Genomic DNA, 23,337 nt, shown 5'->3' on the forward strand with positions numbered 1-23,337 from the left:
AAGAGACCTATTTGTAGATATGACATTCAAAGATCTACCTTATCCAATTTGCTACTGCAAGGCAGGCTGTTTGTAGTGCAGGCACAAAGGCATGAAATAACAATGCAAATGTTGTCCCCAACATCTCTCTGGAAGTAATCATTATATGTGGACTCTCCAGAGAGCAACTACATTCATTTGATGAACAAACAAGATCAGATCTGAAATGCTAGAAGGTAGGGACAAGATACTAAGATAAATAACAGAGTCAGTACTCACATTCGAACAAAGAGCGACTCTTTGGATGTCAGACCAGGAGACGAATATTTTTCAACCAGGGCCAAAGTACTGAAGCCAAACTTATGAATGGGCTCGTTGGAATCCAGCGGGGGGAAATCAGTGTCCACCTCCCCGTCGTCCTCAGCAATATGCAGGCAGTAGGCACTGACATTGTCACTGAAAGGAAAACCAAAAAGGTGAGTGAATGTCAAGGGAGAGAGGGCACATGAAGAACAGAAGGTATGGGGTACAGCAAGCAGACTAAGGGCCCTACTGATCTGCATCCCAAGCCTGTGATAGTTAGAATCTCCAGATCCTATATCACCTAATATGGAGAAAGCACATGGCAGAGCAAAGAAGAAAAAAACAACCGAAATGCGGTACAATCATTATTTCACTGGTTGTTTGATCTATACAGTTGTTTTTGTGGTACCAAGGTTGAACCTAGATTCTTTTCCACTGAGTTGCTTCCCAACCTTTTTTATTTTGAGTCAGGTTCTTACTAAGTCACTAAGTTGCCTAGGCTGGGCTTGAACTTGTGATTCTCCTGCCTCAGCCTCTCAGAATGCTAGGATTATAGGTGTGTACCACCAAGTCCAGCATTATACAGATTATTTTTTGAATCAAATGATATTGATCATAGAGATCTTCTAATATTTACTGAGCACCTGTTGTGGCCAGGATGCAGAACATAATCCCAGAGATCAAAGTTGAGATTTAATAACACCCCTAAAGGCATAGAAACAGTGCAGTAGGGGGAGAAAAGTAAACACTAAACTATAATTAGATACAACGAAACTATAAACACTGGAAAGAACTATTTAGGGGGAGCCAGAGGTCTTTGATTAATGGGAAGGATTAAGACACTATGAGGAGAAGTATGCAAGACAACCAGGACTATCCATCAGTTCTCCCTTCTATAAGGACAACTAACTCACACGGCAGAATCTGACTTCAAATACAATGGATCCTTAGCAGAATAAAGGCAAATGGCCTGATTATCCTGATGCAGACAGATGGGCCTCTTCACTACTTTTGGACAATCCCCGCTTCCTCAGAATGCCCAGTAAGTATTCCCAGATCCCAGCCTTCCCAAGTTTAGAATCAACATACAGCTTCTCTCTCCTTTGGGGAAATAAGATGATTGGTTAAAACAGAGTGGGAGACTATCCCAGCATATAGACAATTTAAAACTTAAATCAACTTAAACACATTAAGAGACTTTGCTTTAAAGCTGAATTGTGAAACTGAAAATCTGCTAGCATTCAGAAGCATACTGGCTTAAGAAGCAAAATCTAATAGTTCAGAAGGCAGTAGACGACTTCTAAATTCTGTAGCTTAAACTTAAAGAGTTTTAATTACATGATTGATGCTTAAATTAATTAATTACAAAGTGTATGCTAATTGTTTAATTGGTTGCTTGATCTATATAGATCATTTTTTGAATTAAATGTGTTGATTTACAAAGTTTATTGATTGGATGTGACAATGAATTATTTCACTGACTACCTGATTTGCAATTTTCCCAATTAATTCACAAATCTTTAGCTGCAACTCTGCTTATTGAGAGAGAGCCTACTTCAGGTGATCTATACTCAGTAAGTCTGTCATGACTAGGAGATATTTATTATAGAAAACAGGTAACAGGGACAGATTAAAATTAATGGAAACTATAAATTTGCTAAATGAGTGGATAACAAGAAAGTAATCTGGCTATGTTCATCACTATAAATTTTGTGTATTTGCAATGCTGTTAAATTTAAAATTCATCTCCAAATGGTATGGGAAACTTCTGGATCTTTGCAGGAGGGTACCAAATTGACCACAAAACAATTGCAAAAGCAGAAGAAAGTACTTCAGATGATAAAAATGCCATGGTACAGTGCTAAAAGCTTTGTGATCTAAAAGACTTGGATTCAAATCTCAGTACCAATGACTCATGGGCAATGTGATTTCAGAGACTATGCTTCACTTTCAGTTTCAGTTTCCATGTCTACAAAAAGGGTGTAATTACCTAATAACACATGTAGTGCTTAGACTAAAACTGAGATAAAAAAGTAAAATAACATTAGTAATAAAATCAAATGGAAACCATTACAATTCCTAAATCGTGGTTGCACATGAGCGCAACAAAACAATAATGAAACCAAGCAGCTCATCAGATACACACATCTGTAACTGGAGTTAACACTCGCACTGTGCTCCAGCCTTGGGGCTGCTAAACCTCTAGGGTTTATGGAGAGGAAAGACATTGATGGGACAAGCAACAGACAGCAAGCACAGATTATTTGTTGCCATGTAAATCAACCTGAGAAATGTCTGTGATTCCCCAGCATCACAGAGGTTCAAGGCCAAATAATAAGTCTATTGATCAAAACAGAAAGCCAAACACTGATATCAGAAGAATTCTGCTCTGACTGTCATGGGACAGCCTCAAATCCCCTCAAAACAAATTCAACTAATGTCACAAGCTCAGATCTGAAAGTAAAGAAAGGGCTCACTGCCAAGCACTATTATTATCTCTAGTTCTTAAATCATTCATTCAAAAACATCGGCAAAGCACCTACCTGCTGTGGCAGCGTGTCCTGAACACTAAGAACTCATCAAGGAAAAGAAGGATTTCCTGTCATATTACACAGAATAATGGAAATCCCTTCTGGGTCATCAGTAAAGTTTATCAGCAAAGTGTTCCAACCCTTTAATTGAAAATCTGAGGAGATAATGATCAACATTCTCTATTTATTGTGTGGACCTACTGGTTCCTTCATGCCTTTATAAAGGAGTCATTAGTAGAAAAAGCTACTATTGTACTTTGACTTGTAAAACTGTTCAGGACTCCAAATTAGTACTCATACAGCACTACGGTATCATTGCTTATATTTACAGAGGGCTACATGCCAGACACTGTGCAAAGAGGTTTAGATACATCAGCTCACTTAATCTTTCCATCAGATCTGTGTGTCAGTTATTTATATTTCTGTCTTAAGAATTAGAAAACTGAGGCTCAATGGGATTAGCAGTAGCTTGTTCAAGATTAGATGGCATATGAGAGAGAGCTGAGTAGCTCTCTGCTAAAGTTATGGGGGGGGTGGTTCAAGACTTCTCAAGGTGCTTGGGAAGCCACACTCCTGGAAAATGCCACTTTGGCTTTTAATGAGAAAGAGAAAATCATAACATTACTTATAAAAACAGGGGCCTACAAAAGTTTATTTGAAATGCATTTAAAAAATAGATGGAGTATAGAGAGAGATCTAGAAAAGAGAAGTAACAAATTTATGATTACCCAATTTAACAGAGACAAAGGCAGTCTAGAGAACTTACGCTTTCCTACTTTTGTTGCATAATTCTTATTAAAAACCAGGAATTAGCGGCATTTTGAAATGGGAGGGGGAAAAAAAAAGTGGAGCTCTGGTCCCCACCCCAGTAATTCCCTAATACAGACACCTGGACACAAAGAAAACATGGCATCTTCTTGTGATATTCTTGGGTTTAAAGAACAGGATTTTTGTAGTCACATCTACAAAATGATGTGATGATGCAACCTCCAACCAATAAGGAACCAAAACTCTCTGAGATTCATTTTCTTATCAGGGAATCACATGGATCTCTGAGAAACCAAGTGTGCCTGTTGCCTTTCTGATTTTACAGCATACAGTCACTATTTCTACAGATCACCTAGCTCTTTTTTCTACTTATGCATCTATATTCTCCTAAAGAACAGAGATTCTTCTCTTGTCTCCTCATGCTTCTGCAAGGTAAAACAGCTGGCATTTGCAAAGTACTTAACAAATATTTGTTAGATGAATGAATATATAACTGTGTAGGCTGAAGCACTACAGAAAAAGCCTATAGGGTATTATTAATGAGATATGTGTGTTAATGAAAAGAGGGGACGTAATAAGCTTTCTTTTTATTTTCTTGCTTGTCACAATGATACCTGGAGATTTCACCTGGAGATTTCTGAGCAATACATATGAGTCTAAGATTGTAGTTCAAGAAACAAGAGAAGGCAGCACAGGAAGAGGAAAGGATAAAGGGAATTTTTGTCCATCAGGATGTGAGTACTGACACCCTCCAACTCATTTCTGGCAGTACTGGGGACTAAACCTAGGAAGTGCTGAACTACGTTACCAGCCCTTTTTATATTTTATTTTGAGGTAGGATCTAGCTACATTGCCCACACTAGCTTCAAACTTGGAAAGTAAAAAATAATTATAACTAGGTAAATTTTTTCTATTATATACATATAAAAAGATTAGCAATAGAAGAACCAAAATGTTTATAGGGTTATACCTACATTTAAGTCATGCATACTTTTTTCTTTCTAATATTCTATATTTTCTGAATGTCCTGAGTATGAGTAACTTTCATTTTCTTTATACAGCTGGGCGTAATGGCTCACACCTGTAATCTCAGCACTAGGGAGGCTGAGGCAGGAGGATTGCTGGGAGTTCGAGACCAGCCTGGGCTACATAATGAGTTCCAGGTCAGTCTCAACTACATAGTAAGACCCTGTCTCAACAAAACAAAACAAAATAAAACAAACAAGCAAAAAAAAGTACAAGGAACATTCCTCAGCCCATCACACAGTATCACCTGCCCTACAGGCCCGAGCTATGCCTACCTCAGCCATATGCCTAGATTTCTGAGTGTTCACTGTCTCTACCAGATTCTAAAATTACAAAGGAAATAACCACACCTGCCACATAAGAGTTTCATAAGGGTTAAATGACTTAATGCACTACACAGTGTCTGGCATGAAAAGATTCTTATTTTGCTAAGATTTCTTCTTAAGTTTCTGATTACACTAAAGCATGGTGAATAGCAAGAGGTAGAAAAACTGAAAAGTCTGGTTTTTGATTCACTACCGGGGAGAATGATTAAAAGACTAATAAACAAAAATAGATTTAAGGTTAGGCTTGGGTTGGCATGCAAGGAGAAGTTCCTTTCTGGGACCAGGAGACAATGAATGGATGAAAAATGGAGCCTGTTGCCAAAAAGAGATTCTTGGTTAATGTAATGGAGATGTAGAACCAAATCTTTAATAATAGCTAAATTTCACCAATTTATGTCTCATCAAATGAGGTTTTATTAGAAAAATTGATTTCACTGAACTGTTCACTAATATTCATTTTATATCCAAAGGTTTCACCAATATTAATTTTATAGTCAAAGGCTGGTATGGCTTTTATGAAGTGACAGAAGCCTGTACCCCATATATAGATGGCATTTAATTCATATATGAAAATTCAGGAGCATTCCAGGAAGCAATCCAGAATTCAGCACGTGTGATCTGGAATGTTTAATAAAAATTCACTCATCTTTGGAAAATGCAAAATATATTTATGTATGACCAGGTAGATGAATAGTCTGTTTTGTTTTTATTGAAAAATGAAAGGGCACATGATTATAAAATATCCAGAACACTCATTACTTGGGTTTTGGTGTTTAGGGTGATGACACAATTAAGGATGTATCAGGCATTAACAAGAAAGAGAAAAATCCTAAGGGATGTAGCTCAAAGTGGATCTCTCTAAAGTTAGAAAAAATAGACTGCCAAGATTTTCCTTTCCCCCAAACTCCCATAAAATGTAAAGTAAAAATTAATAAATAAGGCTATAAGGTTTGTCAAGGCAGAGCAACCTCACTGTGGAATAGTTAAGTCTAAATTTTCTGGTACAGAAATCCTAAAGACAAAATGCTCACTAATTTCAAAGTAGAAGCAACCTTCATACTGCTCTATCCGACCTCCTTTTGGATAATTTCTATTGTAATGGCTTCAGAGTCATTGTTCTTTTCTAATCTCATCTAGTCTAGTTTTTACCTTAGATATTATACTTTTCATCATTGGAATTACCACTTGGGTTTGTAAAAAAGTACTTTGTATTTATATTTTTGTCATGTTCATATATAGAGCTCTGTCATCTTGAACATGTGGAACATGTTTATAACAGTTGTTTTAACATTCTTAGTTGCTAGTTATATAATTTTTGGTATTTCTGGAAAGTCCTCTGTTATAGCTTATTCCCCCCGCCCAATAAAGTCTCATGCACTAATAGGTCTGGCTTTTGAGAGATGACTGGTACACTGGTGTGTGATACTGGATTAGTCCACTGATGCGTTTATAGCTGGATGTGAAGTGGTGGGAGAGGAGGGTCACTATGGCCCGCCCAGCCATGAGCTGTTTCACCTCTTCCATGACTGTTTGCCATGCTGCCCTGCTTTGGAGACAGCTGACCATGGATTGAAGCCTCTACAAACTGTAAGCCAAAATTAACCTCTCCTCTTTGTGGGTATCGGTACTGTGTCCCAGCAATAAAACCTCCTTTGTGTTGTTCAGAATTAGAAACATTTTCAAGGAAATTCACTTAGTAGAATTATGAATTTCAGGAACTTATGAAGTCTACTATAAATGTACCCCACAAACAACTTTCAATTCCACTACCAGAGGGGTTTTTCAGAAACACCTGTGTGACACTGTTACCTCCATGCTTAATGCTGTTCATTATCTTTAGAATGGAGTCAAAAGAGCCTTAAAAGCACCTGGCCTCTATAACTCCCTCCACTGTACTTTGCCCTGCCTTCCAACACCCCAGAGCACACTTTAGGCTCCAGCCACACCTGCTGCTTACAGCTCCCTCACCAAGTCACATACCAGCTTATCAGTCTGGAAGCTCCTGTCCCTAGTCATCAAGCCATCCTTGAGGTTTAGTGCAAGCATCAGTTCCACAGGGAAGGCTTTTCTGACCTCCCCCACCCAACTCAACCCCAGATTCCACCTCCTGGCAGAATGAGAAAAACCCTTCTAGGTGACCCACTGCATTTTAGATATCCACTGTTCAGAGAAGTCCCAAGAACAATGGAGTAGATGTGTGATCTGTTGTCTGTCTCAACCACCAGCCTGACACTTGAGGCTGGAGACTACTTCATGACTCCCTTTATCCCCTACAGCCTGGTGAAGAGGACATGTTAATACCTAGGGAAAGGGAGGGAGAGAGGGAGCAAAGAGGAAGGAAAGGAAGGGATCTCTTAAATGGCTATGTCCATGGTGCTTTTCACCAGAAGCGTCTCAGTTCTCTGTACAGCGTAACTGTCAAGAGCAAGGGAAACTGGAGGCAGATCTAAGTTCAAATACAGACTCTGCTACTTGCTGGAGGCTTTGTTTTTTCTTTTTTTGGTTTTTAGAGACAGGGTCCTGCTATGTGGTTCAGTCTGGCCTTGAAATCACTGTGTAGCCACAGGCTGGCCTTGAACTCGCAATGATCTTCCTGCTTCAGCTTCCTGTATGCTGAGATTACAGGTATGTACCATCATGCCTGGCCCTTGTTGGAATATTTTTCCCCCTTATTTTCTTTCCCTATCCTTCTCTTTTGTTCCTATGACACTTGGTTAGGACATATATACTCTTGGGTAGTTGCTTAACTTCCTGATCCTGTTTCTCTCTGGCAAAAAACACTCTTACTTGTGACTTACAAAGCTGCTGTGAGAAAGAAGACAATACATTCAAAATGCTTAGCGCACAGTGTGGCACATAGTAGGCACTCAACTGCTTCTTCTCTACTAAAGTAACTGAAGTGGTGATTACTGGGCTTTCTTTCTATCCCACTCAGTGAATGACATGTTTGTCATAACTCGGCACATGTCATTTAAATAAAAACATCACTAGTTAAGAACATCTAATTTTGTGATTTTTATTGAATGAAGGTCAAAATACAATCAGTAGCTTGTCTCAGCAGATGTGCCAGTTAATTTTGATTGTCAAGCTGACTAGATTACAAAGTGACTGGATTGTAAGGACAGTATAATCTTATCAATGAGCTAATCCCTTGTTGAGTTCATAGCTGAACGGGTTATTAGGAGGTAGGGCCTAGTTGGAGGAAGTGGGTCACAGGGTACATGACCATGGGGACTCTATCTGGCGCCTTCCTCTTGGGCTCTTGACCCATGCACTCTCTGCTTCCTGGATACCATGAACTGAGCAGCTTTCTTCCTGCATGCACTTCCCCAATGAAGTTTCTGCCTTGAAGACAGCTTACCATGGACTAAAACCATTGAAACTGAGCCAAAAATCAATCTCTCCTCCTTTGTGTCAGGTGTTAGGTATTTTGTCCCAGAAGCAAAACTTAACTAATACAGCAGACACCTGGAGAAGGGCCTACCTAACAGGGCAAGGGCAGAGAGGTTCAGTCCACATCTCATTCATTCCACAAATTACTTACTGAGCAGTTGCTATGTGTTAAGTGCTGTATAATGCGCTGGGAAATACAAGCCCATAAAACAGACAGGGTCCAGACTTCAAACTGTGCTACTACTTACAAGACTTCTCTTGGCTGTCTCTCAAGCAATCTCAGCCTTCATTACATTTAAAACTAAACTCTTCACTCTCTCCACTCTGAACCTATTCATTGTGCGGACTCTGTTTTGAATAACAGCGCATTCACACGGTTCTTCAACATTCACTACAGGCCTGTCTCTCTTTTCATGCATCCATGCTGGAGGCTTCAGTTAATATGGCTATGTAGATGACTCCCAAATCCACATTTGCAGGTCACCTCTCTTTCCTCTGAACTCTAGACAAACATAAACAAATTTTTCTGTAAACTTTGAGATCTCAGAATAACAGGCAGAACACCAAACTCATGCTGCCCTTGCCACTCCTCTTCACACATCAAATCGAAAACCCCACTCTCCCAATGTTCCCGATACTCCCTATTTAGTGAAGGGCACTACAATCACAAAGTGTACAAGCCTGAAATTTGGGGAGTCACCTTGACACCATTCCTTCCCGCACTCCCCAGGTGCACTTCGTTCTCAAGTCCTGAGAACATTACCTCTCAAATACTTCCAGAACCTGCCCACTTCGCTCAGGCTCATCCATCTCATTCCTTCCTTTCTCTCAATGCTCCTCTGCGCTGCAGCTACACTGGCCCTTTCTGTCCCCTGAGCACAGCAGGATTTCTCCTGCCACAGGGTTATGACTGTGCTCTTCCATTTGCCAGGACAGCATGTCCAAGGCCTCTGCTGTGGCTTTCCCAGGGGATTTTTCCTTGCCCTCTAGGCTAGGCTTTCTTAAATGGTGTTCCTTTCCATCAGAGCACTTAACTCTATTTTTAGCCAAACATTATTTGAATTAATCTTAGTTATTTGCCCACTTTCCTCAGTAGACTGTGGAATTCATGAAAGAGAGACCATGTCTGGTTCCACTTACTATCATATATCCAGTGAAATGCCTGGGATATAGCAAACAAGCAATAAATATTTGTAGAATGCATGAATGAATACAAATGATAAGTGAAATGAGCCAGTCACAAAGTGCTATTACACTTGATAATTTCTTCTCTCCTAACACACTGTAAATTTTTTGAGCAGAGCAATGACATTTCTCTTGTTCTCCATTTTATCCTCAATTCCTAGGGCCTGGGACTCCAAAGATATTTTCTGAATGAAGAAATATAAAACGACTGAAACAATAAAAGGTTAGCAGTTGCCAGAGGTGAGGGAGGAAGGATGAACAGACAGATTAAGCTGGATATCAAGAGAAGAGGGAGAAAGGTATTTCTAACTGGAAAACAAAAAAGAAGACAGGCTATCACTGCCAGTTACAGAATGTGAAGCTTTACAACACAGACTCACAGAACCTCAGCTGGGAGCCAGCAGAAGGGGAAGGGCCGCTTAAGCTGTCATTATTTAGGCAAATGATTCTCAGAGATGATGCTAAGGAATTTCAAGCAGAAGCAGTAATGTAGAAACGGGAGAAGAGTAGATACAGGTGTACATGCAGACAATGCAAAAGGGAACCATGAAGAACGTACAAAAAATGCAAAATAACAAAGTTGTCTGGAAGCATAATGTAAAGTCAAGCATTCCTGAATTCTGTTGTAAGCCTGCAGGGCATCAGAGCATCACAGCATTGTGTGATTATTCAAATCACCTAGAAAGGGCAACTTATATTACTACTGCTGAAATAATACTAGTGTTAATTATAGTAGTAGTGAGCTGTAGTTATATTTAGTAGCAGAGGAAAGGAACATTTATTGAGCGTCTGCCATGTATTTACTCATAATCATTTTCATAACTACTCAGATAGTTTCCACCTCATTTTACACATGAGAAAAACCACATTACACCGAGCTTAAGTAGTTCATCCAAGATCATCCTGCTTGTAAGTCTTAACATCAGATTTAAAACAGAAACTACACATTGTATCTCACAATTTTAACTGATGTGTTGTACTCTGATTAAAGAGACAGACAGCTGGGCATGGTGGCGCACACCTGTAATGCCAGCACTCAGGAGGCTGAGGCGGGTGGATCGCTGTGAGTTTGAGACAAGCCTGGGCTACACAGTGAGTTCTAGGTCAGTCTCAACTACATAGTGAGACCCTGTCTCAAAAACCAAACAAACAGACAGACAAAAATCTGGGTGTAGTAGTACATGCATGGGATTCCAGCTACTCATGAGGCTGAGGCAGGCAGACTGAGTCTGAGGCCATCTTGGGAAACACAGCAAGACCCCATCTCAAAAAAAAAAAAAAAAAAAGGCAGCAGACAAAGATGTTCTTCTATGAAAAAATGATTAAAATGAAGTTTGATACTTAATGACATAAATACTTCACAAACTATCCACGAACTTCTCTGATATTTCCCAAGCACTATTGACAGCCACGGCTACATTAGTAAGAAGTGAATGCACCACAGAATGGCGAACGCCATGGCATGGTTATGCCACGCCCTGGTGTATGGTGGCCACACGCTATAGGTGGCTATATGTGAATGGAGGGAGCTGTGCTGTCAACTGCAGATAAGCACCAGACAGTGAAGACTAAGGACCAGAACAAGAACATTATATATCTCATCAATAACTGCATACTGACTACACACTGAAATGATACAGCTTCACTATAATAAAATATTAGAAAAATTAATTTCACCCTTTATTAATTTTTAAAACTTCGATTACTAAAAATTTAAAAATTGCAAAATGTACTCACATTTTCAGCTTGCACTATACAGTATTTCTTTTGGACAGCACTGCTTCATACTTTGAAACTTCTACTCTCTGAGCATAGCAATAATCTCCAAGGCACACTACTACTCCAGCTCTGGACCACAGCAAGCTCTTCAGGCTCTTACTAGCTCACCTATCAGCAGCCTGATAAACAGCTAAGTAAATAAGGGACTAGTGAAATTATGCTAAATGCCTGAGGGACAGCTGAAAGGAAGAAGGCAAGGAAGGGCCGGCCATGCTAGTATGCAAGACAGTCATAATATATGACTCAAGTCTCCCATAAAAAATGGGAATAGTCAAAATTACTCTTGAAAATCCTTTAAATTATCTATGAAGCAGAGTAAATGTGGTCTTGTGTAAAGAGCAGGTGTATATCTCAAATTCATGACAGGGAAAAACCTCACTGAATTTTATTTTTCTCTCACAAATGGGTGTTACTTAAAAGATATTGTTTCATTCTGGAATCTAATGGAGAAATATAAATTAAGGAATGTTTTTAAGAATCTTGTATGCCAGAAATAGGTCCACAGAAAAAGAGTCTACTCATCTTTGACACAGGAGCAAAGGCAATTCAATGGAGAAAAGACGAACTTTGAACAAAGGGTGCTGGAGAAACCAGATGTTGCCACGCAACTATATGGGATCTAGACACAGACTTGACACCTTTCCCTAAGAATTAACTTAAATTGGATCGTAGATCAATTTATTTTATGGTAGTAGGGATTAATCCCACCCAGGGGTTTATTGCTGAGACATGCTAGCCAAGAGTTATAAGCACTGGTCCTTCTCCCCAGTCAGGATCATAGATCTAAATGTAAACACAAAATCATAAAAATTCTAGAAGATAACATAGATGATTTGATGATGACTTTTTAGATAAAACTCCAAAAGCACAATCCACGAAAGAAAACATCGATACACTAAAGTTCACTGACATTTAAAACTTCTCACAAAACTGCTGTTAAGAGAATGAAGCTGAGATGGGGTGCACGCCTGTAATCACAGCACTCAGGGCAGGCTGAGGAGGGAGGATCACTGAGAATTCAAGGCCAGCCAGGGCTTCAGAGTGAGTTCAAGGCCAGTGAGGGAGGGGAGGGGAAGGAGAGGAGAGAGAGAAACAGAGAGAGAGAGAGACAGAGGCAGAGAGGGCGTAAGAGCAAGCTATCTCATAATTATTATAGTCCAATATCAAGATCAAGGAAACCGGCACTGGCACAACACTGTTCACAAGACTACAGCTCTTGCTCTGTTTTCAGCAGTTTGTACACGCACTCATATGGGTATGTAGCTCTATACATTCAATTGCACATATAGATCTGTGTAACCATCACCAGACTACTCAACTCTTCCTGCACAACAGAGCACCTTTTTACTACTGTTTCATAGTGCCTCTCTTCTCCAACACCGCCCCTTGTCCCCTGCAACTATGCAACGTTCTCTGTCTCTGTACTTCTGCCATTTTGAGGTTGTCACATAAGTGAAATCATACGGTATGCACACTTCTCAGGTTGCCTTTTTCTCCAAGAGAACCCATCTGGGTGGCTACATGTATCAGCATTTGCTCCTATTTTACTGCTGAGCACTCCTGCATTGTACAGCGGCTAGACGACCAGTGTTTTATCGTCACCTGGTGGAGGATGACTGGGCTGCTTCCACACTAGTAATGTGAGTGGAGAAAATGTAATAAAAAGGGTCTATCAACTAAGTAAAAGTAGCGTTACAGGGTTGAACTGTGTTCTTGAAAAAAATGTGCTGAAATCTTATCCTCTGTTACCTAACATATATATGTCTATAACACATTTCATTTACTGTTACTACACACTACAACAGAACACAGAATTTAAAGTGTGAACCTAAAAGACTATTTTAACTAGAGATCCATGTTTATTTTTGTTTAAAAACCCTCCTCTCAACCTCTCTGCATGACCTTTCTTATTTCTCCTTCATGTTTCGGTTTAGGTGTCTTCTGATCGAGGGAGCTTTCCAGGTCTTTGTGTTCACCTTCAAAATGGGGCTGGATCTTCTCAAAGCACCTGACTTCCACGTAATTTGCTGTACTGTTATTGCTGTTTACCTTGAATGGTATGGTCCTTTATGGCATGATGTTCTCTTCTCACTCCTGTTTTTTCAGAGCTAAGACAGTCCAGTATCATGTGTTTCAAAGTCGTAGGTAGAGAGTATAACAGTGTAGAATTGGGGTTCTGGAGTCAGAGGCCGCAGGGATTAAACGTCAATTCCACCACTTGCTATGTGGTTGAAGAGAGTAATTTAGCTTAATTTTAGTTTCCTCATCTGTAAAATATAGACACAGTTCAGCTCCTGTCTCTGTTACTTAGGAGCTGGGTAACCCTGGGCAAGTTCCTTCACTTCTAAGTTTCCAAACCTGTACTGAGCAACATTTTAAGAATTAAATCAAATATAAAGTCATTAGTACTACGGCTCCCTTTTCGGTTTTCTTGTTCCCACTTCATGATGAAAAGGGTCAACATCACAGCTCAGCCTTGAGGAGAGCAGCTGAGTTAACCCTAGTCTGAGCCTAGGTGGTGACTTGGTTGGAAAGGCTTTCTGTTGCCACCAGAGCAACACAGGTGATCTGTATGTGCTCATTTATTCAGGCAAAATGGAGCAAAATGTCAATAAGAACTTGAAGGGATAATTTTATGTGCAAATTTAATGTACCTAAAGAAAACGATAAACTAAAGCTGAATGACTCATGCTAACTCTGAAAATAGAAGAAGCCAAGAGTAAGTTTCATTGAGAATCCATCATCCAAATGGATTCCAAACCATACTGCTGGAAAGAGCATGGAGAATTTGAAGAGGATGCCTGTCAGGAAAGAATTTCTAGCAGGGAAGGGCCAGTGCAGCAAAGCACTTTAGCACCTTCCTGCAGGCTTAAACCACTGGTGGCACCAGCACAGCTGCCCAATGGGTAGCTTCTACCACTGGTGGTACAAATGGATCTGACCACTTTTAACAGTCTTTTTATCAATAAAATTAATAAAAAGTTGGGTAATGGGATAGTAGTACACATATCACCAGTGCTTCAAGCTGTCAGGAATGTAACATGTTGAAATCAGAGCTGCCCAGGAGCAACACATATGAACTATGGCCCCTTTGTGAACATGTTAAAGTTCAAGTTGGAATGTATAGGCACAGAGATTCTGCTTTCAAACACAACATTCTTAATAAAACTGTTTAATGAGGAATAGAGCCTAGTGACTGAGAGGAAACTTTAGTCACTGACAGAAAACAAAACTAAAATCCAGACCAAAATGCTATGGATGGCAAAGAAATAATGCAACAAACTTGGCATCAGACAGATCTGGATTTCAATCCTGCCTCTGCCATCTCCCCTTGGTGAAACCTTCAGCAAGTAACAACCCTCTGACCCTGAGTAGTCCCTCTATAGAAAGGATCACAACACACACCTTACAGGGAGCTGGTTGAATCAAACAAGACACCAGGTATGAAGTACCCAGCCCAGTGCCAGCTGGTCCTCAACAAACATCAGTTCCTTCCTATTACCTCCCATGGTGCTTTATCAGCAGGTATCATAAAAAGGCTTGGAAATCATTAAAATTCATTTTCTCACATCTCAATTCCTAACCTTGTAAGTTCACTCTGCAGACAGATCCTGTGAGGTGAGTCTGAGCTACACAGGTCCATGATTGGGTGAGCACCCTTAGCTGGCTCAGTGCAGAGGTCTGGTTCCTAGGCCAAGGCCTCTTAGAAAGACTGACTCGGCCAAGAATGCAGCTTTGGTGGCCAGGAGGCCAACAGAAAGTAGAGTAGCCAAAAGAGAAAGGATTACTTGAGCTTCGGCTCCCGTCCTTCACTTGTATACTGCCAACAGATGAGCCCAATGAGGTCCTGCACCCTGGCGCTGGCCATTGTCACCACGGTCATTGGCAGCAGTCTGTCCTGGCTCAAGTGCAGGGGGAGGTAGACATCGATCTTCTTGGTTGCAGTTGTGCCTACATGACCCTGTGGACAGAGCACATGCATGAGAGCAAAGCACACAGTGCAGTCACACTGCCCCGCTGGGCCAGTTCCTGCTCTCCCAGCCAGGGAGCACACAGCCAGTGCTCATCTGTTCTGCACAGACCTGCTCTGAGTCTACAATGATTCTAAAGTGAGTCCGCTTTTTTCTTCCTTTCATTTTCATGTTCTAATGGACCAACGCACCAAGCTCTGCCAGTAGGAAGGTAAATGAGCATTACATCTAAGATGGACAACTAAGAGTGGTGAGCACAGTCGATGCTGGGTGTCAGGAAGACTGGCTTTGCTCCTCAGTGATACCTTGCAGATGTCACCATGAGACCTCCTCTCACTGGAGCCTTGAGAGGCTGAGAGAGCCGCCTGAAGGTACCATAGTCTTTGGGGGAGGCATCGCACTAGAACCAGGTGCCTGCTTTTTCTGAGATTGCTGGGGCTAGGTCCATTTTGCAGCACAGCTGCTGACTTCAGAACCACACAAGTGCATGGGTCCTTTGTCTTCTATCCTTGCCCCACACTGCTCTACACATCCCTGCCCCTCTTCTGCCATAAGTTCCTTTCTGCCCTCTGAAGCTCCTGCACTAGTCAGCAATGTCCATAAAGGTAAAGCTGCTTCTAAAACAATTCCCTCCAACTTTGTTCCTTAATCAAAACCTGCTGTTTGTTGAGAATACTATTTTCTTTACTGCTCTCTCAAAGGAGGACCCTTTTACCTTTTTAAAGACATGGTCTATTATGTTGCCCAGGCTAGCCTCAAATTTGCAATCCTCTTGCCTTAGCCTTCCAAGTAGCTCGGGTTACAACCACCATACCCAGCTCTCCTTTTTTTCTTTTTATAATTCCAAATCTCCAAGGCCAGGAAGTAAAGTGGGTATTCATGTCCCTACTAACACTTTCAAACTATAACTTCCACTATCTTGTGAAAATTGTTTCCGTGAGGCCTAAAATATTTATCTACATTAACGTCTTCCTCCACCTTTCTGTTTCTGTTACGCACCAAATTTTGCCCATTCCTGTCCTTCAATGAAGGCCTGAGCTTAGTCTTCTTGGTTCTCAGTCTTCTTTCCCACCCTCAGATATGCCCACTATGCAGTACATGGAAAAGTGTCACAGGCAACAAGTTCAAATTGGAGCATTTCACTGTCTCTCAACCCCAACTCAAGTCACAACTCCCTCATTCCAGTAAGTCCTTCCACTGTTACACCAGCTGCTTGAGTCAATAATGTGGACTTGCTGGGCCTACTGCCACAGGCCTATAATCCCATCACTATGGGAGGCTGACAAGTGCAAGTCCAACATGGGCAACTTAGTGATTTAGTGAGACCTTGTCTCAAAATAAGAAGAGCTGGGATGTAGCTCAGTGCAAAGGCCCTGAGTTTCATCCTCAGTACCCACCTCCCTGATTTTAATTATTTTTACCTCATACCATCTGTCTACTCCACTAATAAGTTCTAGTGTATCTACTTCAACAAGACATTTAGACATGAGAAAAAGAGTCTTTTGACCAAATGATTCTGGGACAATGATAGCCCCACACAAACCTCACATCATATATAACTATTATTTCAAAATGCACCACAGATCTAAATATAAAAGGTAATTATAAAACTTGGAAGGAAACAAATGTAAATGCTTATGACTTTGGATTAAGCAATGATACCTTTAAAATGGCACTCAAAGCATAAAAAACAAAATGAATTATTAACTTCATTAAAATTAAAAACTTTTATGACTAAAGGATACCATTAAGAAAGTGAAAAGACTGCCTGCCTTGTAAGCTCAAGGACCCAAGTTCAATCAATCTCTGGTAACCCCCCAAAAAAAGAGAGTGGAAAGATAACCCACAGAATGGCAGGACATATCTGCAAATCATTATTCTGATAAAGGTCTACAATCTAGAATATTAAGCACTCCCACAACTCAACGTAAAAAGACAACTTCTTTATAACACCAGCAAAGAATCTAAGCTGACATTTCTCCAGAAAAAAAATGTACAAATGGTCAATAAACAGGTGAAAGGACATTCAATATCATTAATCATAATGCAAATTAAAATTATGAGATACCCACTAGGATAGCAATACTGTAATTAAAAAACACCCCCTGAAGCAAAACAAAAATTCCTAAAGTGGTGCATCAATTGTGTAAAGCAGTTTGATGGTTTCTCAAAACATTAAACATAGTTACTATATGACTCAACAATTCCACTCCAGAGTATATGCTCAAGAAAACGGAAAACATACCTTCACATTAAAAACTTACTGACAGCACCTTTTTTCTGGCAGGGAGAATGGTACTGGGGATCAAATCAGGGATGCTCTTCCACTGAGCTATAATGCCACCCCTTTTAAGATAAGACCTCACTAAACGGCCTAGGTGACCTCCTGCCTCAGCCTTCACTAAGTGCTAAGATTATAAGCACATGCCCATACAGCTGACCCACAGTGGCAATATTTATAATAGCCAAAGAATGAAAACAACTCAAATGTCCATTGACTGATGAGTGGATAAACAAAAGTTCACATAATGAAATATTACTCAGTCATAAAAAGGAATGAACTGATCCATGCTGTAACATGGATGAACCTTGAAAACATTATACAAACCACGTATAAGAAATGTCCAGAATAGGCAAATCCACAGAGAAAAGGCAGTAGACTAGTGTTGGTAGATGGGTTGAGTGGGGAGTTGGGAAATATGGGGCTTCTTTTGGAGATGACAGAAATGTTCTGGAATAGGACAATGGTAATAGTTCTATAATATTATGAATATATTAAAAACCACAGAATTGTATACTTGAAATGGTGAATGTTAGGTGTTTTATCTCAATAAAGAGTTGAAAAATACCTATTTCAAGATCACCCCAGTTCTCTGCATCTCCACTGCCACCAAAATATGATCAAGTTTCACCCAACGACACTGTACAATCAGCTCCTGCTCACCACTCCGCCATCACCTACTTCCAAATGCACAGGGGTGTGTGTGTGTGTGTGTGTGTGTGTGCACATGTGCGTGCACCTGTGCATCGTGCTTTTATCCTTGCTTGCATCTCCCACTTTCAAGGTCTTACCAGGTGCTCCTCAGTGTGTCTGGAAGGCTCTTCCCTAATCTTTGCAGGCCTGACCATCCTCTAGGCAGGTTAGTAAATCTGCAAGACTCCTGTAAAAATGAGTCTACAATGGGTTCCAAAGTGAGTCCGCTGTTTTTTCTTCCTTTCATTTTCATGTTCTAATGGACCAATGGACCGAGCTCTGTCAGTAGGAGGGTAAATGAGCATTACATCTAAGATGGACAAGTAAGAGTGGGAGCACAGTTGATACTGAGTGTCAGCTTCCTACTAACTACGCTCATTCTAGGCTCAGCTCATATGACTCCTATTCAGAGAAGCCGTCACTGAAAATGCTACAGGAAAAAGCCTCTCTTATAATAACACAGTCTGTTCATTTCCTTCACAGAGCCCAACAATTTAAGATTCTACATTTCTGGGCTGGGGATTTAGCTCAGTGGCACTATGCCTGCCTTGCAAGCACAAGGTACTGAGTTCACTCCCCCATACAAAAAAAAAAAAATTATGTATATTTGTTCATCTTCAGTGTATACCTTCCCTAGTAGCCTCTGAACTTCTATGAGGGTAGGGATTATGTCTGTTGGTTTATTGCATCACATATGATGGCTAGTATTGTGTCTGGCACATTGAAGACTCTCCAAAAAAAAAAAAATCTGCTAAGCCAGATGTGGTGGTGTGTGTCCATCTATATTCCTACCTACACAAGAGGCTGAGGCAGGAGGATCTTTGACCTCAAGGATTTGAGACCAGCCTGGACAGCACAGCAAGATCTAATCACAAAACAAAATCAACTAAACCAGCAACAAAAAAGGTTACTGAGTTACAAAATGAATGTATGATCCAAGCGACTACCAGGACACCTGCTGGGAACAAAATCAATATTTTTTTCTACCCCTCTTGCCCCTTCCTTACAGGCCTGTTTGCAGCTCACAGAGGGAAATGGAGGGACTTGAGCAATCACTGGTTCCATCTTCAACACTCTGTAATTCTATCATTCTAAGGTGGAATAGGTCAGAGCTAGGATGAGGAAATGTATAGTCAGTTTAAAATATTTTTACAGGAGTTTCACTTCTCTTATAACCCAGCACCTAACATTAAATCAACTCATGACTTCCCCTCAGCAAAGTAATGAAGTAATTCTCCCATGTAACTTTCTCTCTCTCTCCTCACTGAGGCAAGCTCTTCTACTTGGAAACAGTAATTCCAATGGCTGGCTAAAGTTTCTCCAAACAGCAAATGTTCTGACCCTATTAGGCAGGGAGAGGGTTCAAATTAAAGCAGTGGCAATATTTCTGGAGGAGGCTTACAGCACCCACTTTTTCAGACCCAGACCAGCTGCTTGTTGCTGCTCCCCGCTTTTTGTTTTTACTCTGTTCTCTTCCTTCTAATGAAGTAGAGTTGAGAGGCCTCAGGGACACAGTATCTCAAGACATGGAGACTCAATGGAATGATGAATGGAAATTTGCTTTATGGACTGCACAGTGCTTCAGAAGTGTGGTGTTGTATGCTAGAAAGGGTATAAGTTTTGAAATCAGACCCGTTTCTATTACTCAAGCCTCTTACATAGTCATACAAGGCCCAAAATGGGTGCCATCGGGGCCCTAAAAATATACTGATTATAGCAACAAAAGCCAGCATTTACTTAGAGCTAACTGTTAAATAAACTTGGCTACATGTGTGGCTGCATTATCTCCTGTAATTCTTACCATAACTTCAAGAGAGGAGCCCTACCATTACATTTAAGCTACATCTGAGAAAACTGAGGCTTCTGAGGGTACAGTTACCTGTTCAGCATCCTACAGTTAAGGCAGAAGAGCCAGTACTCAACCTGGCGCCAGGATGACTCCAAAGCAGCTACTTCATACCTCCTTTCCCTAAACTTATTCTGAATGTAATCAATCTCTCTTCTTTCCACACTAACACACCCAAAGCTCTGTCTACAGCAGCCTCCCACAGGAAGGAGAGATGGGAGGTGCTGCTCCAGGAGGAGTTAGGAATGAGCCCTGAGGAGCTGTGCACTGTCACTGGCTGCAGTGCAGTCACTGATTATCAGGCAAGGAGGCAGCAAGTTAACAGTAGTCGGTAGTCGTATGGCTCCCTTTATCCCCCTCTACTCCCAGGAAGAAGGCAAGTGTGGGGAACTATCAGAATATATATGGTGGATACTTATTAAATGAATGAAGCGCTTTATCTTTTTAATCTTCTAATTCCATCTTGAGGCAGTGATGACAGAGAAGAGCGCCTTGCACAAACCATGAAATTATATATTTTTTAATAAGGAGCCTCTTCTGAAAAAGCTCAAGGTGGTGGCAGTCAGCTCGATCTAATAGTCCCAGTGTTGTAATATTTAGAGGGAATCATCTAAAACATAAAACAATCCATCAACATAATAGAAAGTAATTAACTTATAAAAAATAAGGTGACCAAAGGATTAAAAGTATTCATCACACATCAAGGCAAGCAATATTCCAAAGGCCTAACATCTAACTATTAAAAAGCAACTAGCAATAAACAAAGATCATGTCATATAGTTTTACTGCACGGCAATTTATGTGTTCCCCAATATGGGATTGGGGAAATGAAGGCATAATTAGAGCACAAGGGAGGGGGCAGCACAAAGATAAGGGAAACTGACCCAGCTTTATTTTTCAAGGTCACACATGTATTCAACACACATCCACTGAATCACCATGCTGAGATCTGAAGACAAAGCCCAGTGAGATACAATGCAGACCAGACCCTCACCAAACTCCTGGTCTGCTAAAAGTCTACACTGTACAGTGTGATAAAAGCCTTAAGAAGGGGAGAGTCCAGGCTATCAAGAGAGCCAACAATTACACAATCAAAGCGAGTTGGCAAAGGCCTCTAGATGCAAAAATTTACCCTTCCATCTGACAGAATCATTTGCCTAAGGAAAACATCTAATGTATTTCCCCATTGCACCAATATACCAGGGGGTGGACAGGAATTCCTTCTGAGACATGGGATTGTGAATGACTTTCATTCTCTGCTTTATATTTTTCTGCATTTTCTATAATGAACATGTACTACTTTTACAATAAGAAACAAAATAGTAAATGCTGTAATTACAAACACAAAAGGAGGTAAAAGAATAAGAGTAACTACCATTCAAGGCTTAAGAGCTTTAGATGAGAGAAGTTCAATGCTGAAAATGCAGCCTATGTTAAGGTATCAACAAACATTAAGAAAACTATGTGGGCTCAGGATGTAGCTTGCTTAGCATGGATGAGGCCTTAGGTTCTATTCCTAGTACTGCACACACACACACAAAGTATGTACCAGATGCTATGACAGGCTGTTGAAATAAGAAGTTGAAGATATAATTCAGATACCTTCCTATGACAGGGTAATTTTTGTCAAAGAAAAATAAAAAGTTAATAAATCCATAATGCACTGAAAAATTTGAAGTTGAACAATGCTTTCCAGAGCAGCTCCTAAAGGAGGCAAAGCCCCATGTGCAGGTTTGGAACAAAAAGCAAAGTACTTCTTCAGAACAAGTACAATTCAGGAAGACCAACCAGACTAGAGTTCAGGTCCCATGGCCCCTCCATGACTTGATGGCTCTGGAAATGCAGACTGAATCTCAAATTCAACAGACCCAGGACTAGTTTTCTTCAAGTTGCCTCATTCTGTGTTCATTCTTAGCTAAGGCTTTCATCATCTACTCTGCTACCCAAGGTAGGAACCCAATCTCCTCTTCCTATCTCATCCTCTGTATCCAAATGCCTCTGGAAGGTCTCTCAAATATTTCTCTTTCCTATCACCACTGCCACTGCCACAGTTCAGATTTTATCATCTCTCAGTGAGACCTCTGCAACAGTTTCCCAACTATCTCTTTATCTCTAAATTCCCTCCTCTCTCCACATCTTTATCTCCTCATTGCCAACCATGTGCTTTTTGTCAAATCACAGACCATGCTAGTTCACAAACATGACAGATCCTCTGCTCCTGAGGATAGCATTCCAACTCAGTTAATAGAATTCACGATTTGGTCCCAAAGAACCATCAAGAAAGTATATTGAAAAATAATTCAGAGCACAGACTCCCAAGTCAGCTAGGTCCAGGTTTGAATCCTGGCTCTGTCACTTCCTCAGCTGCTAGACCTTTGACTTTGGGAAAAATAACTTTACCTCTCAGAACCTCCATTTACTCACTTGGAAAGGTAAATAAAAGGTATATATATAAAATGCCTGACATACCATCACTGATCAGGAAATGCAGGTCTTTTTCTGCCCTTCAATTTAAATGTCTTCTCCTCCAAGAAGGTGGAAGAACAAAATAATTCCCTTTTCTCTGCTCCCTAGTAACTTGATTTGAATAGCCTTACAGTTTCACTTTTTTTTTTTCTCCTGTACCTACCCTCATCACTGAATTACACAAAGGGAAAAACTGCCTCACCCATTTTGTATTCCACTTGGGCCTAAAAGAGAGGCAGTGAATGTATGGCATGCATGCCAGAGCAGGCTGTTTCTATCACTGAAAGTTTTAAAAGATTTACCATTACTGGCCTAGAACATGGCAGAGGTTTGGGGTTCATTTCCTGAACTGAAAGAACACCTCAGCCTGCCTTTCAAAACGGGCCCACCAAACCTACCACTTCTCCTATCCCAGGTAAACTTGCTGTACCTCCTCTATTTTAGGAACACCTCCTCTTTTCTGAAATGTCCTGAGCACCTACAGAAGTTAATTATACATATTGATGAAATGGAATGAATGGTTAATATTCATAAATACATTACTTTAAATTCTTGCAGTACCAGCAACCCATTTTGCTACTATGAGAGATGAAAGTTGTTTCCAATGTTTTATTATAAATAACATTCTCATGTCAACATCTATGAACATATTCCTAGGTGTTGATTGTTGGGTTAAAGGATATAAATGCTTTGTAGCTTGTGATACATATTTCAAAAACTCACTTTTCTAGGGCTGGGATTTAGCTCAGTGGTGCCGATGCATGCCTTGCAAAGGCAAGGTCCTGAGTTC

The 23,337-nt window shown here is 40.5% G+C and overlaps 1 protein-coding gene across 8 annotated transcripts in view; it reads right to left on the reverse strand.

Annotated features, from left to right (window-relative positions):
- Nucleotides 1-23,337, reverse strand: part of Mapkap1 (MAPK associated protein 1) — a 221,560-nt gene that overhangs the window by 100,247 nt on the left and 97,976 nt on the right. For all 8 annotated transcript variants that reach the window (XM_010613545.3, XM_010613541.3, XM_033759243.1 and 5 more), the window contains 2 exons: nucleotides 15,079-15,251; nucleotides 259-435 (listed from right to left, as the gene is read on the reverse strand). In XM_010613545.3, the coding sequence (XP_010611847.1) occupies nucleotides 259-435; nucleotides 15,079-15,251 (350 nt within the window). The remainder of the gene's footprint in view (nucleotides 1-258; nucleotides 436-15,078; nucleotides 15,252-23,337) is intronic.

This window comes from Fukomys damarensis, unplaced genomic scaffold (assembly GCF_012274545.1).
Source record: "Fukomys damarensis isolate Sample0158 unplaced genomic scaffold, DMR_v1.0_HiC HiC_scaffold_36, whole genome shotgun sequence".
Classification (NCBI taxonomy): domain Eukaryota; kingdom Metazoa; phylum Chordata; class Mammalia; order Rodentia; family Bathyergidae; genus Fukomys; species Fukomys damarensis.